The 16,194-nt window shown below is 44.8% G+C and overlaps 1 protein-coding gene across 16 annotated transcripts in view; it reads left to right on the top strand.

Moving 5' to 3' along the window:
* Zbtb34 (zinc finger and BTB domain containing 34) overlaps window positions 1-15,700 on the top strand; it is a 37,214-nt gene extending 21,514 nt beyond the window's left edge. For 10 of the 16 annotated variants that reach the window (XR_001233642.1, XR_001233635.1, XR_001233637.1 and 7 more), the window contains exons 2-6: window positions 1,436-1,503; window positions 1,603-3,131; window positions 8,839-9,043; window positions 10,514-12,366; window positions 15,132-15,700. Coding sequence is in view for 2 of the 16 variants with exons in the window: in XM_013513291.1 (XP_013368745.1) it covers window positions 1,603-3,127 (1,525 nt within the window). In the remaining 14 variants the exon portion in view is untranslated. Of the gene's footprint in view, window positions 1-1,435; window positions 1,504-1,602; window positions 8,062-8,838; window positions 10,160-10,513; window positions 12,367-15,131 lie in introns of those variants that run through there. The other 6 variants (XR_001233631.1, XR_001233632.1, XR_001233643.1 and 3 more) reach the window with 6 other exon arrangements.
* The last annotated feature ends 494 nt before the right edge of the window (window positions 15,701-16,194 follow it).

Below are 16,194 nucleotides of genomic sequence, written 5' to 3'. Positions count from 1 at the left end.
CTGGTCCCATTTCACTTATTTTTTAATGGTTAAAAATTTTAAAGGCCCTGAATTCCCCCAGTGCAGTTTTTGTTGTTGATGATGTTTTTTTCTAAGGCCCCAAGATTTCATTATGAAAAACTTCAAATGAATCAGGAGTAGGGTACACTTATAATCTCAGAACTCAGGGAGGATGAGGCAGGAGATTCTGCCAAGAGGCATGCTCTGTCTCACAGTGGGCGCTGGCAAGTTCAAGCCCTGCTTGGGCAACTTAACAATTTAGCGATACCCTGTTTCAAAATACAAAATTTAAAAATGTCTGAGGATACAGGTCTGTGTGTAAAGGCCCTGACTTTAATCCCTAGTACCAAACACAGAAACAATAAAAATTGAAACACACCAAAAAGCTGAGAGAATTTTACAACACTCAGGTACTCACCAGCTTGACCTCCCATTACTATTAACGTTACAACATGTTTGCTTTTTCATCTATCTTACCCATCTCTTATTTGGAGAGATTCTCAGTTAGGTTGAGGACAGATGAAACTTCACTTTTGAGACTTTCTTGCTACAGATTCCTGTTTGATTTCTTATTTCCTAAGTACTTTATTCAATTTTTATTTTTCTCTGAATACTTATTAAGGAAGTGTTTTTTTCAGTTTTTTATTGGTTGAGGATTTTTTTTTTTTTTTTTGAGACAGGGTTTCACTATGCAGTTCAGGCTGGCCTTGAACTAGCTTTGTAGCTCCGGCTGGCCTCTAACTCGCGGTGATCCTCCTCTCAGCCTCCCATGCTGGAATTATAGATGTGTGCCACCACGCCCAGCCTTTGGTTGATTTTTAAAATCTAAAGTATAAAGGTTAGATGCAGCCTCAATGTGATTTGGTGAGAGAATTTGGTCAGAGAATGGAGGCTGAGCTCCACATGCTTGGGCTCCACATGCTTTGAGCAAGCCCTGGCTGCAGATTCCAGGCCAGAGGGAGCAGTGCTGCCCCAGGTGTGTCGGTACTGTGAGCACTGGCGGAGGGCAGTGTGCCTTTGATGTGCCCGTCACTCTTCTTATTCCTGGTGCCTAAAAATAACTCTTCACTGGAAGGGTCTGAGCATTGCTCTGTTGTCTGAAGGTGTACAAGGCTTGGTTTGAAACAGTACAAGTCAAGGCAGTACTGAAAGAGATGATCTCCATTCACTGTGCCCAGTGTGGCAGTACTCTTTAAAATATGCCGGTTAGAGATGCAGAAATAAGGTAGGATATCTGTTAGACGAATTTAAGTTTTTTTTTTTTTATGATTCTCAAAAGTAGGTGAAACAGGGAAAATATTTTTCCTAAAGGAATACCAGTGTCACAGTCATAGCTGAAGTAGCCTTACTTATGTACAGTGTTTTAATTTTGATCAAAATGAATGTTGGGCAGTAACGAAATGGGCTAATTGATTATTTGGTTATTTGGCTTTAGGTGAATTAACCGAAGCATGAAAACTAAAAAATAAGCAAGAGGAAGAATGTTCAGGCAGACCTTAGGAGGTATGATAGCCAGTGTTGTTGATATCGTGAGCCTGTGTTAATGCCACCGTCCTGAGTGAGGAGTCATTAGTGAATGATGACAACTCTGTCTTTCCGCAGATTACGCTTCATGTCGGTAGAAATGGACAGCAGCAGTTTTATTCAGTTTGATGTGCCCGAATACAGCAGCACCGTTCTGAGCCAGCTAAACGAACTCCGCCTGCAAGGGAAACTATGTGACATCATTGTCCACATTCAGGGTCAGCCATTCCGAGCCCACAAAGCAGTCCTTGCTGCCAGCTCCCCCTATTTCCGGGACCATTCAGCATTAAGTACCATGAGTGGCTTGTCAATATCAGTGATAAAAAATCCCAACGTGTTTGAACAGTTGCTTTCCTTTTGTTACACTGGAAGAATGTCCTTGCAGCTGAAGGATGTCGTCAGCTTTCTGACCGCGGCCAGCTTTCTTCAGATGCAGTGTGTCATTGACAAGTGCACACAGATCCTAGAGAGCATCCACTCAAAAATCAGTGTTGGAGATGTTGACTCTGTCACCGTTGGTGCTGAAGAGAATCCCGAAAGTCGTAATGGAGTGAAAGACAGCAGCTTCTTTGCCAACCCAGTTGAGATCTCCCCTCCATACTGCCCTCAGGTACGGCAGCCCACCGCGAGCAGTGACCTCCGGATGGAGACAACCCCCAGCAAAGCTTTGCGTGGCCGCTTACAGGAGGAGGGGCACTCAGATCGGGGGAGCAGTGGAAGCGTATCTGAGTATGAGATTCAGATCGAAGGGGACCATGAACAAGGGGACTTGTTGATGAGGGAGAGTCAGATCACTGAGGTGAAAGTGAAGATGGAAAAGTCGGACCGGCCCAGCTGTTCAGACAGCTCCTCCCTGGGTGATGACGGGTACCACACTGAGATGGTTGATGGGGAACAAGTTGTGGCTGTGAACGTGGGCTCCTATGGCTCTGTGCTCCAGCATGCATATTCCTATTCCCAAGCAGCCTCACAGCCAACCAGTGTATCGGAAGCTTTTGGAAGTTTGAGTAATTCCAGCCCATCCAGGTCCATGCTGAGCTGTTTCCGAGGAGGGCGTGCGCGGCAGAAGCGGGCTTTGTCTGTCCATCTGCACAGTGACCTGCAAGGCATGGTGCAGGGGTCTGACAGCGAAGCCATAATGAACAACCCTGGGTATGAGAGCAGTCCCCGGGAGAGAAGTGCAAGAGGCCACTGGTACCCGTACAATGAGAGGTTGATCTGTATTTACTGTGGGAAGTCTTTCAACCAGAAAGGAAGCCTTGACAGACACATGCGACTGCATATGGGAATCACCCCCTTTGTGTGCAAGTTCTGTGGGAAGAAGTACACACGGAAGGACCAGCTGGAGTACCACATCCGGGGCCACACTGATGATAAACCATTCCGCTGTGAGATCTGTGGGAAGTGTTTTCCATTCCAAGGTACCCTCAACCAACACCTGCGGAAAAACCACCCAGGTGTTGCTGAAGTCAGGAGTCGCATTGAGTCTCCCGAGAGAACAGATGTGTACATGGAACAGAAACTAGAAAATGATGCATCAGCCTCAGAGATGGCCCTAGATTCCCGAATGGAAATCCACACAGTATCTGATGCTCCTGATTAAGATGGTAAAGAAGTGCGCCCAAACAAAGCACATTAATCAATGCATATTTGTGATTTGCTTTGTTGTGATCTTTGGTTTTCCCAGCCATCTGGAAATCTTTCGGTCTCTTGGCAGTTTTCTGAAGTTTCTGGATGGAACACTTCATTGTGTTTATCCTTCCCCGCCGCCCTTTCTCCCCCAAGGAGCTCGAAGCATGAAGGGCAACATATCCAGGGAAAACATAGGCTGACAGTATTCCTCTTTGGCTGAACTCTGAATCCCAAATCTACCAGTGATTTAGCTATGCCAACTGGTTGACCCTACACTCTCTGCCAAGAGGCATGCTCTCTTTCACGGCAGGCACTGGCATCAGTGCATGCCTGTAGAGGGAGGCTGGGATGCCGTCAGCTGATACAAATGGGTAACCTTTTCTAATTTAAAATTACTTTTAGGGGGTAGTTAGACAATTTATATATATATATAATAAAACAGTTATTATATATATAGTATATATACATTCTCAAATTTGAGTTTATTCTGGTTGAGGTGAATGTAAGAGGAATATATAATTTAATACAATGTGAACAGAGCTTTTGACTCTGTCTTACCCCTTCCTAATATGTTAGTTTTACCCCTTTGTTTCCCTTTCAGAAGAATGTTAGTAGGTTTTCATACATATTGATCATTGTGTCCAAAAGCAAGCAAAGCAAATCACAGTGTTCATAGCTCTGCTTCATAACAAATAATACATAAACCAAATGCCATAAAATTTCTTCAACTCTAGTTGGAAACCGTTTGGAATTTTTGTTTGTTGTCCAGCAGGTAAGCTGGATGACTTGTGGTGCTGACCTTTTTACATAACGTAGTGTTATATTAGCCAACCCCAAAGGAGCAGTGGTTTTCAAGGTTTTTACCGGCCTACAGATCTACCTTCATTCCGTACTGTAGAAACATACATACCAGGTAACTAAATCGAATCACTCTCTACCATGAGTTAGTACTCGCACTAAAGGAAAGGGATTTGTAGTTCTATCTACAAAATTCTCCAAGCAGTGTTGTGGTTTATTTTCCCTTTCTTTCTCTTTCCATACAGCCAGTTCAGGTGCACAGCAACTTTTTCTACACGCGGTTCCCAGGGAAACTGCAGAACTTGGAATTTGTACTTTTTGTAAAGCTATACTCCATGGGAATTGCAAGCAATATATCTATCTTAGTATTGTGTGTGCTAATGAGAGCCTCAGTGCTCCCGCACTCTCAGTGTTTCCTGCTTAAAGAAACCAACAGTTAAAAGCCCTCTAAGATACTCTGTGTGTCACCAAATCTGTGTGTGTGTCACCATATTTTTGGTCACGTGGTGCTATTTTTATGTTAAGTATCTTCTAGGTCAGTATAGTTATAGAAAATGTGAAATCTAACAGTAACAGTGAATTGCAATTGTTTTCCTCTCTTGATTTATAGCTTGAAAGAGACCTCAAAAGCATGTACTGGCAAACACATTGCTGTATGAAAACATGTCCGAGTCCTGTTTGAATAATGCTTTATTAGTGATTTAGGAGAGTCTTCAGTTGACTGTTGCGCTCACATGTACACACAGGCTTTAAGGCTTGCTTTGGTACTGTAGACTCTGGCAGAGGGCAGTTCTGGAAATAGTTGGAGCGCCTGCTGCAGGCCGCCTGTGAATGTCAATGCTCCAGTCTCTCTGCCTGACAGCAGGAGCTCTGAGACCCACACCCAGAACATCTCCACAGGAGAACAGTGCAGTCACTTGAAAGAAAGAACTAAAAGGCCAGCCTCGGACACTAGGAGTTAGGAATACAGAAATAGGCATTTGCTGGTTTTCCATGCTTTTTTGGCTCTTACGAATGGTTGGTTTGGGAGATATTTTTGTGTTCTTTGTTTTTTGTTTTTTTGAGAAAAAAAGAATCATTCAAGCCCTTCATGTGTAACAGCCCCAGTGGTGGCTGTGCAGTAGCACCTCTTTAGCACACAGGATCTGTTCACGTGTGAACTGCTGCGCTACACATCAGTGTTAACTCCACATAGATTACACTCTAATCCCCCTGCTCCTGAGGAGCAGCTCTTGCTAAATCGGGTATATATTATGCCTTTTCCTCCTCAAACTGCCTAAGTGGGGGTTTGTTCTCTCCCTGAAGCACTTGTTGAACTCCTGGTAAAACTGTGTGCCTCAAGGGGAGGCTGGACCCCAAGTGTTTACCCACTTAAATATGTTCTGGGGTTTCAGGTAAATGTTTGTGATTTTTTTTTCCTTACACAAATAAGTTTGGTTTTGATTCTTTTTTTTAAAGAATTAAATGCAAAAAAATTGTGTTGTGATACAAATTAAGTCTGTGACAAGAAAGGCCCAAGCCCAAGGACATGAGGGGTCAAGCTCAGGGAAGGAACCTCCTTTTCACCCTGGCTCAGGGCCTTCTGTGAGGCTGCCAGAGCCTACCACAGTGTGAGCAGCAAGCGAGGAGGGAAGAGCACTTGGGGCAAGCACCTCTGCCGTCCTGGTTCTTGTCACTGTGTCCGTCTGACCCTTAGTTACATGGAGTTCTTGTATTTGTAAATTTGTTTCTCTGGTTTGAGTTTACCAAAGAGTGACTTATCCAAAATTGTCGTTGACAAAAATATACATTGCTTTGATTGTACAGTTCAGGTTCAAACATTGTAATGGGACTGTTAAGGGGCAGAAAATTGATTGAGTTTCTCTCTAATAATCATGATTCCGCATTTTGTAAGTTCCACTTGCCCCCGTTCGTGTTGCTAACACTTTACCCTTTCCACTGCTAGCAGTGTGAAGAATGAATTCTCAAGCCATAACACAGTACTGTAAGTTCCGCAGGGCTTCGAGGGAGGCAGTGCGTAGGCCAGCACAGAGCTGCGTGGCCTCTCTGAGCATTGGCACTGTCGTGCCCCCAGTGGGCATGACTGGTGAGAGGGTCACACCATTCAAATGGGCAGCAGCAGTTAATTGTGCCTTGCCGCATGAGGATGTGCCAGGAGGATTAACCTGACCACAGAGCAGAAACATTCTCTCCCTGAAGTTCACTTCACGTCTCCGCAGACGAAGTACGCTGTGTAACTCCTTAGAGCAACTCTTTTTGGAAAGCAAAGTCCCTATTTCTGTACAGTTTTAGGTTAGGTGTTTCATTTATAACAAATGCAGAAATCAGTTAAGATAAAGTGATATGTGAAGAAATCTTTTACAGTAAAATATATCCTGAATTCATATAGGCTTGTTCATAATTGAGTCTCTTCTTGAGCTACCTTTTCGATATTAGACAATGTGAAGACAGTGACAGCGTCCTTTTCTATCAATGTTTAACCTGTTATTACAAACTGTGAAGACAAAGAATTTTATACTTTTACTAATGTTTGTGGTTCTAAACAGTTATTTTCATTCTAATCAGTTCTCTACCCTCTAATTTCTACTAAAGCTGTACATACATTTAGAAATTATATTTGTAAATACAGTATATAAAGACAAGTTAATTTTTTGGTCAGTGGCAAACCTCCCAACCAATTGGCTCTGCCTGGGCAGTTGTTTGGTTTTTGTTTGGTTTGGTTTTTGTTTTCTTTTTTAAACAGCAGAAAGGATACTGTCGGTTCACTGTTAAGCAGAATATACTGTAGAACTAAAATGATAATTTTTAAATCTTCCAGAGCATAAGTATATGTCTCTTCTAATGATAGCAGTTATAACCAACTCTGTTTTTCCCTTAGCCCACACCATAGGCCTGCATACTTTGGTGTGTGGTTTTATTCTTACTTTTGTTTTTATAACGTAGAGTCTAGGAATAATTTGCAGGAACGTAACATAAGGGCTAGGGGAAATCATCTATGTGAATGAGCTTTACTTTAAAGAGACCCATTTTTTTAAACAACTTTTTCTATTTGTTACTGTGATATTTTTTGTTGTTGTTGTTGTCATCGTCGGTGTTATTGTTAAATTCTATAATGGTTTCCTGTGAAGCCTCCACTGAAAGGGACTCAAATATGCAACACCTAAACTATTTTCCAAGGGCACATGCCCCTTGAATGGTGCTTCTAGACTGGTCAGGGTTATTTATTAAATTTTATATATGAAAGTATTGGGGAATTATGTAAATTCTTTATATGAAACTATCTAGTTCATAAATCATAGATTTCATATTACTCAGTGCAACTGAACTGAAAGTTCAGAAAAGTCATTCACATTGTTCCAGATTTGTAACGGTGTCATACGTCACGTCTTTTTCAGTAAGTGCCAGAGTGTTCTCACTGTTTCTGCCCAGTGCTTGACTTCTTGGCCCAGAACAGAACCTGTTTTCCCCTGTTCCCTCTCTGGGTCTGGCACCGACAGGGCTATTGTTCTTGATCAAGTCCCGGAGTCGGCCTTGCTTGGTGCTCCGGGGAGCAGATTCAGTAAATAGACCTCTTGCTGCCCCTCAGTGACAAGTATGCTGTGAATTCAACCTTTGGACTTGCAGCCCAAGCCTCTGGTTGCTGCCCTGAGTAGAGTAAGAGGTGAACTTACCTGGTTTGTTTGAGAATGACCATTTTCCTAATGTGAAAACCATCTCTCTCACCACTTTTATTAGTAGGGCTAACATTGTTTTCCGTTATAAATGGTTGAGCAATTTGAATGACTTAACACAGTGTCATTATCTTGCAATATAAACTGGTAACCTCACAACTCCACACTTCATCACCATATGAAGTAAATGAAGCTAGCTAAGCGGATGCTGTATCAACTAGTAACTTGCCATTAAGGATTATTTTATAGCATGGATTTAAGACTATTTATTCAAATGATATTTTACTCTCGTATTCATTTTGGTTTAGATTTGTGACATGAATATTTCAGTGCTGCTTAATTTTGTTCTGAATTGTTTCTTGCTTGTAAATGGCTTTTTTATGGTATAAAGTCAATGGAAATTGCTGTTTGTAAATAAAAATGCTGCTAGAGCAACTGTGCTGTGGTCGCCTTCTGTCTTCACCCCTCATGGGCTCCACGGGTTTCCCTAGCCCTGACAAACATCTGCTGTGTCACAGCTTCTCTAACCACTGTTTTTGAAGGGCTACGATTTCATAAGAACCTCTTGTGCCACTATTGTGCTGAGAAGAAGGGAAAGAAGCAGGTGTGTTTCTATCTTAGGAGGCCAAGAACAGATCGTGGGGAGGGGGCAGTGTGCACCTAGGCTCCCCCAGCATGAATCTTGAGGAACCCTCTCCCACCCTCCTGCAGAAGTGCGCTTGTGGCTCCCTCAGTGAGTCTTGCCCAGTCAGTGCTGCCTTGGAGCTTGCAGTTGCGTAGGCTGTTTCTTCTGTCTCCACTGTCTCCTCTCTTAGCTAGTTAAATCCTCCTTGCCCTCTGGATTCAAGCTCTGGGGCCTTTCTTGCCTACAGCAGCTCTTCCAGGTCAGGCTCCTTTGTAAGAGATTTTTGTTAAGCCTGTGCTCCTGCCCTTGAGAACACTTATTTCTGTGTATAATTGGACAGTCATTAGTGGGATTATTCATTTAATGTACCCACGACCAAAAGCCTGTCAGCCCCAGCTCAAAAGGCCTAAACTCACACTCAGGCGTCCGAAGCACAGGCCCTGGCACCACAGCAGGTGCTTGACAAGTGTGTGTGTCAAGTGAAGGAGCAAATGCATGGAGCAGGCAGTGGGGCTGGGATGCAGTTGGGGATTTGGCTTGGCTCCCAAGGTACTACTGCTGGCTGATTTGCTCTTTACTTGTGAGCAGGGCTACTGTGAAGCAAGTTCTCTGCCTCCTCTCCAGAGCTCCAGTACGATCAGTTGGCAGTATGATGTGGAAGGTGCATGCAGGAACCAACTTCACCCATTAGCTGCATCCCAGGATTCCTGAGGAAGAAAGGCAGGGGTAATGGAGAAAGTACACATCGACTCATCTGGCTTCTAGCCCTACCTTTGCCTGCCCATGACCATAAGTAAGTGACAACCTCTGGAGCCTCAGTTTGACTCATGGCTCAAGTAGGTCCTGAGGCAGTGGTTTCTGATAAGGTATGCTTATTTCCTTGGGCTGGAACAGTGGCCCAACAGCAGGACTGAGGGGCAAGTCTCTCCTCCCGCAGGGCTAAAAGAATATCTGATGGGCATGAGGTCTTGGAGCTGGGGCACAGGTGAGCCAGATACGGCAAGTCAGAGCAGATGTGTAGACACTGCAGAGCTATGTGGGTAGCAGATGCTGTTGGCCCGAAGTGCAATCTGTCTTCATCTTGATTTTATCCAGTTGTGCTTCATACATTGTTGGCCAAACCTGTGTGGCTTCAGGATGTTTTAAGATGCCCCTTCCAATATCAAAGGGTGACTCTTACCCTTAACTGCCTGCTGGAATTGGACTCTTGTTTCCTAGACCATTTCCTTGAAAACCGCTCACACCCCAGTGACACGTACCTGATCATTTCATGTGATATCTGCCTTTGGGCTTTCTCAGCAGGCCTGACTTGCACATCTTTTGCCACCAATTAGGGCTCAACACATCAGAACACAAGTGGCAGGAAAAGGCTACTGTGAAGAAAACATGTTAGAAAAAACAGCGACCTGGGACATTTGTGGAACTCACAGTGTGTTGCTGTGCAGTGTATGGGGAAGACAGATAACAGAACTTGCTCTTCTGGCTCTAGTTGGTCAGTTGAGTGCACACTGTTGCTCTAAGGGGGTGGGGTGTGTATGCACAACGCAGACGCCCACAGGACTACCTGCCGGAGCCTGCCCCTCTGCACGCTGAGAGTAAATGGGTGCCCAGACTCTCGTCCCTGAAGATAGTGGGGAGGCTGCTGCTTTTGTTGTACCTGTGCCTGAAGGGAACTTGGGTCTTAACAGGGCAGGGCCCCGGGAAGCTACATTCCCCTTGGGACTGACTGGTGGGTGCGTGCCCAGGGCTGTGGAGGCTGTGAGACCCTGCACCGAGAGCAGTCCCTTCTCCCTGTGGGCTCAGCCTTGGTGCTCTAATCTGCCCTGGACACTCCTGTTTGTTTGTTCATTTGTTTTTTGAGGAAAGGTCTCACTAGGCACTATAGTTCAGGTTGGCCTTGAACTCACTGTGTAGCCCAGGCTGGCCTGGAACTTGAGGTAATCCTCCCACCTCAGCCTCCTGAGTGCTGGGATTGTAGACATGTGCCCCTATGCCCAGCTCTTCTTTTTGTCCCAAGATTTGCCCTGAGAGGTTTTCCTGGGCTTCCATACGCCCCACTGTGAGCGGGTGACTATAGGGCCCAAGCCTCTGAGCCTCAGATATAGGGCACACGTGTGTGTGTGTGTGTGTGTGTGTGTGTGTGTGTGTGTGTTTTAAATGGACAAATAAGGTAAGTCCTTTTTGCAGGGTGGGGGGAGCGGGTGTTTGAGACAGAGTCTCGCTGTGTAGTTTAAGCTGGACTTGAATTCACTATGTAACCCAGGCTGGCCTCAAATGCATGGTGATCCTTCTGCCTCAATCTCCAGAGTGCTGGGATTACAGGTGTGCACCACCTCGCCTGAATGGGGGTAAGTCGTTCTGAGTTCTGTCCCCTTCTGCACAGTGCTAGGTGGAAAGGGACCTTAGGCCAGCCATCCCAGTTCTAGGACTGCTACAGTAGTCTGTGTGTAATGTGTCTACTTTTTGCTCAGGGAAACAGCTGCCTCCCCAAGGGTGGTGCACATTTGACAGCTTTCCAAGATGGTCCATCCTTATCCTGAGTTCCACATCTGTCTCCTGGGGCCTGTACCCTTGGTCTGGTCTCCATACGGCCACACTGTGTTCAGATGTTCTGTGACAGTGTGCTCAGGCCAACCCTGTTGGGCTGCTGCAGGCAGTGTGTGACTCTGCACTATTGTCTTTGTAGAGTCTGGGCTACTGGGACATGCTTTCCATTTCTGCCCACCTCCCCTTCCATCTCAGCACTTTAACCAGTATGAGGATGGGACTTATTTCTTGCAGAACTTTGTTGGAACTGAAGGGGTAGAATCCATAACTTGGAGGAACACTTCTTTGGCAAGCACACTGCTTTTGTATGACTTACTTTAATGAGCCTGGATGACGGACATGTGGATGACCCACATTATATGTGATCTGTTCGTTACACATCTGTGCTCCTGGAGCTGTCTTCAGAAGGTTTTCTAAATGAGTGTTTGTTTTTATTTTGGGGGTTTAAAGGTTTTTTTATTTAATTAAGTAATTAATTAAATAAAATAAAATAAGTTATTGCTGTGTAGCTCAGACTGGCCTCAGACACACACTCCTGCTGGGCTGGCAGGTGTGCACCACCATCTAAATGATTTTTTTTTTCTTTCTCAGCCCCTTCATTTTCCTCTCTTCTGTAAGTATTAATGTGAGAGTTGGAAGCTGGCCATCGCTTTGACTTCGGGAGATCTGGGCTCTGAGCCTGGACTGTAGCGTCTGACTCTCCTGAGGCCTCACTAGATCCCTTCAGAGCTTCCTCCCCTTCGATGGTCTCAGGTCTCTCTTCTCCCTCTCAGGGTGCCCGGGCTTCCCCAGGGAACTGGGCGCATGGCATTGTTGCGGCCGGGAAAGGGCTTCCTGCCTTACTGTGTCACTTTGCACAGTGAAGGCCTGAGCCTGTTGCGGTTTCGTCCACTTTCTCTGTGCACACTCCTCCATGCCTTGGCCTCTCTCTTTCCTTCTTGCCTGCTGCACCCTGCCCCAGAACGGGCCTCCTGCTGTTGAAAGGCCCCACTTCCGGCTGTGGTCGGGGGTGACCAGCTGCAGGCCCTGTGAGATTAGAGACTTCCACCCTGAAGGTAAGCCCTGTGCCTCTGTCTACAGTTGTACCCAAGGCATTTCCTAATAAAGTGTCAGGTACCGTCTGGATGTCTTTGGCCTGGATGGAAAGGTTGGGTGGTCCGCTTGCTGGAGCCTGTATGTGGATGGGTAAGGCACATAGAGCCCCACTCATTGCCCCGAGGGCGCTGGTGAGAGGAGGTTGGCAACCCTGAGAACTTGCAGAGGATCTAGGATTAGGGTATTCTTACCTGGTATTCTTACCTAGGTATTCTTACCTAGGACTAAAAAACAAATAACTGAATATGTATATTTCTCTCAGATGGTCACATTCTCAGGTCCTGGCAGGAAGAACTCAGGTGGAGCCAGTGAACACATTCTGTATGTGGAAGCTGAGAAAATGATCTAGGACTACCTTCGAGGCCCTTTGAGAACCTGTATCCTGCTAGAGGGAGGAAGGACCAGAAGAGACCTAGCGTGAGTGAGGAGGCTCGGCTAGGTGAAGAAAGGGCAGGATCATAAAACCAAATTCAGGTGAATAAAATAGTTAATTATAGAACAAATGAAGCACACTAGTTCAAAAGGAGGTGAAGGCATCTGTGTTTGCAGTGAAGATATTTTTAATGAGACAAAAAACAAATTCTAAGGGAAAAATAGATTTGACTATATACAGTGTGTTCACTAAAAGCAAAACAAACCATAAAAGCAGAAAACTCTTTAAGCCTGGGGAAAAAACAACTTTACAAGAACAAGAACTTTAAAATTAATAAAAGATGAACATCCTCCAATTTAAAAAGGGGGAAGAACATGGAGCACTCTGCAGAATAAGGCTAATAAATACACAGTCAAGGCATTTTACCTCCCTAAAAAGCAACTAAAGCAATAATGACAGTCCTTTTTTCTGCAACATCCAGCATTGATGAAGGGGGAGGAAAAGGACGTTCATACCCTGCTGTTGGAAATCTACGCTGGTGTAACATCTCTGGAAGGGGATTTGATATATTTCAAATTTTTAAATGCTTATTACCCTTGATAACAGGGGTAGTACGTTCAAAAGTTCAACCCAGGAAGATTCCCAAACAAATAACAGAATATGTATATTTATTCACCTCAGTGTTGATGATAATATTCAAAGGTTGGCAGCCATGATAATAGCCATCCACAAACCTGGTACATTATTTCAATGCTATACTAGAGAGTCAATTAAAACAATGTTATGAAACTGTAAATAAACTATCACACATTATGTGTGGAAAGCAGTTTATAAAAGAATATGTGTCACATGTGACTAGGCTAAAGTATGGCCCTGTATATATGGCATACATTACATTGTATGTAGTGGCCTCTATATTTAATGCCTATAGATATGTTTTTATTGAATGAGATAATGTATTTGAGATAGAACACAGTAACTACTTCAAAATTGCTGGGATTTAGGAAATAAGGGTGGAGAGGGGGGTTGGTACCAGATATTGAGGTGAACTATATTTTAAGCTAAATTTGGGTTTTAGCCTGTGGCCATGTGGAGGCAGTAGAACTCAATTCAGTGAACATTTACAGAACATCTCTTATCGGCTATAAATTTCACAGTTTAAAGGGCTTCTTCCTAGAGTATACACTGCGGCAGAACCTGAGGTTTGTATCAAGGGAAGGTCAGCAAATTGGCTTCCCAGGGTAGGTGGCCTTGGGGATTTCACCAGGGCCTGGGGCCAGCCCTCAGCCTAGCAGACCTAGAAACCTGTCTATGGAACACAGGGAAAGCAAACCTGAATCTGCCACTGACTTTCAGTGACTAAGTGTAAAGACAAACATACAGCATTAGCATGATTAGAATGCCACAGTGTTAAAATTGTATGAGATGTAAATGTTTAACACACTGATTTTAGGCCAGTGTTTTACTAGTAGTGATAACAGTGGTGACTGCCATTTATTAAGCATTTAATGGGTACCATTAAATATTTTTCATGCATTATTTTCTGCAGTCATCAGAATAACTCTTTGAGGTAGTGCTGTGGTTTGCTGTTGAGTGTTCCCCATAGATCCAGGCATTAAAGGCTTGGTACTGAGGACTGTGGATCTTTAAAAGGTGGAGCGTAATGGGAGGTCATTAGGTGACAGGGATACCCTTGAAAGGGATTATGGGGCCCCTCCTATCCTCTTTCCTGTCCCTGCTCCAGCTTGAGACATGACCATTTTGTTTCTCATACACTGCCATGATGTGTCCCCTTCACCAGAGGCCAAACCAATGGGGCCACCCAGTCTTGGCCTTGAATCTACAAAACTGTGAGCTAAATAAACCTTTTCTTTCTTTATTTCTTTCTTTCAATTTAATTTTTTTTTTTTTTTCTTTTGAGATAGGGTCTCACTGTGTAGTTCAGGCTAGCCTTGAACTTACTATGTCACCCAGACTGGCCTCAAACTCATAGCAATCCTCCTGCCTCAGCATCCTTAGTGCTGGGATTACAGGTGTGCACCACCACACCTGACAAACTTTTTCTCTTTATAAAGCTAACTTCTTTAAGTGTTTTGTTGTAGTAACACAAAATGGACTGAATCAGGTAGGTACTACTATTAATCTCCATTTCACAGAAGAAACAGACTTAAAAGATGAAAGAAATTGACCCAAATCATACAACCCTGAGATACAGTGAGGTGGGGTGTGGCTTCATAGCTTGGCCTATCTTAGATAGGATCAGTTATGTGGCAAATCTGTGCTAGGCTTTGGGGACACAGTGATGAGCAAACCTGACACCCCAGACCCTCCTAGAAGCCAAGAGTTCAGTTCAGAACATGAGTCATATGGTCACAATGACTTAATTCAAAACACAGTGAACCAAAGACAAAGAGAACTATGAGATCTTAAGGCAGGGACACCTGACCATGTAAGTGCTGGAGGAAGTGACACCTGAGAGAAACGCAGTGAGTCGCATTTAGCCAGATGTCTTAAATTGCTTTCCTTGTTGCTGAGACCCAATACCTGACACCCACAACTTAAGGGAGGAGAGGGTGATTTTGGCTCATGTTTTGTTTGTTTGTTTGTTTGTTTTTTCTGGTACCGGGAACCGAACTCACTACCTTGCGCTTGCCAGGCAGGCGCTGTGCCACTGAGCTAAATCCCCAGCCCCTTGGCTCATGTTTTGGAAGTTTCACTGCTTGTGTGGTTGAGTGGCACAGTGGTAGGGGCTGGTGGGGGAAAGCTGCTCACCTTGCAGCAGCCAGGAAGCAGGGAGCCAAGGGAGGAGCTGGGAAGGGAGACAGCCTTCCAGGTGGCATCCAAAATGAGCTGTCTCCTCCAACAGACCCCAGCTGCTAACAGTAGTCAGCTGGAATACCCCATGAACCAGTCGCCTTCTGGAAGCCCCACCTGTGGACACATGAGGCGCTTGGGGGACATCTGGACACAGCCGTAACACTAGGTGGGGTGGAAGAGGGGAAGGAAGAGCATTTCAGACCGAGGGGGCATCATGTGCAAAGGCCTTGAGGCTTGAGGAACCCTGGCACGTACAAGAAGCTGAAAACACCAAGGTGCTGCCGCACTGGAGGGTGACCCTGCTGTGCTCGGAAGACATGGACCTGGTGTTCAGCACTGCATTTGCAGTGAGAACCTTGGTGACCAAGTAACCACCTTCTAATAGAGCCTGAACCAAAGGACCCATGCGTACTATGCAAGTGCTCTCCATTAAGTTACATCCCCAACCCTCTACAAAAGAATTTAATTTTGGAAGTTAGGCATGGGTGGTCCATGCCTGTAATCCTAGCACTTGAGAGGCTGACATAGGAGGATCTCCAGTTGAAGCCCAACCTGGACTACATAGTGAGACCCTTTCTTCAATAAACAAAAATCTTTTTAAATTTTTGAGATAAGACTTCGCTAAGTTGCCCAGGCTAGTTTTGAAGAGATCCTCCTATATCAGCCTCCTGAGTAGCTGGAATTAAAGGCAATGCCCTCCCTTCCTTCCCTCCCTCCCTCCTGCCCTCCCTCCCTTCCTTCCTTCCTTCCTTTCTTTCTTCCATCTTTTGAGAGGGACTTGCTATGTAGTACAGGTTGGCCTTCAACTCACCATGTATCCCAGGCTCGCCTCAAACACACAGTGCTCCTCCTGCATCAGCCTCCTGAGTTCTTGATTATAGGTATTCCTGGGCTGAGAGTCAACCTGTCTCTTGCATCTTAATTCTGATTTATTCCACTTGGAATTGAAGTTTCAGAGAGCAGCCCTATTATTTATTTCCCTTGTATTCGTGTTTCTGGAAAGCACCTCTTTCTAGCCACACTGACAATACAGTCCTTAGTGCTGTGCTAGGCTCAGGGGCACAGAAATGTCCTCTTTACAGTCCCTGCCCATGTACAGCTCAGTCTTGTGT

This window comes from Chinchilla lanigera, unplaced genomic scaffold (assembly GCF_000276665.1).
Source record: "Chinchilla lanigera isolate Chin_1 unplaced genomic scaffold, ChiLan1.0 scaffold00018, whole genome shotgun sequence".
Classification (NCBI taxonomy): Eukaryota; Metazoa; Chordata; class Mammalia; order Rodentia; family Chinchillidae; genus Chinchilla; species Chinchilla lanigera.
The sequence above is the reverse complement of the archived record's forward strand: the minus strand, read 5'-3'. Positions and strand labels throughout refer to the sequence as shown.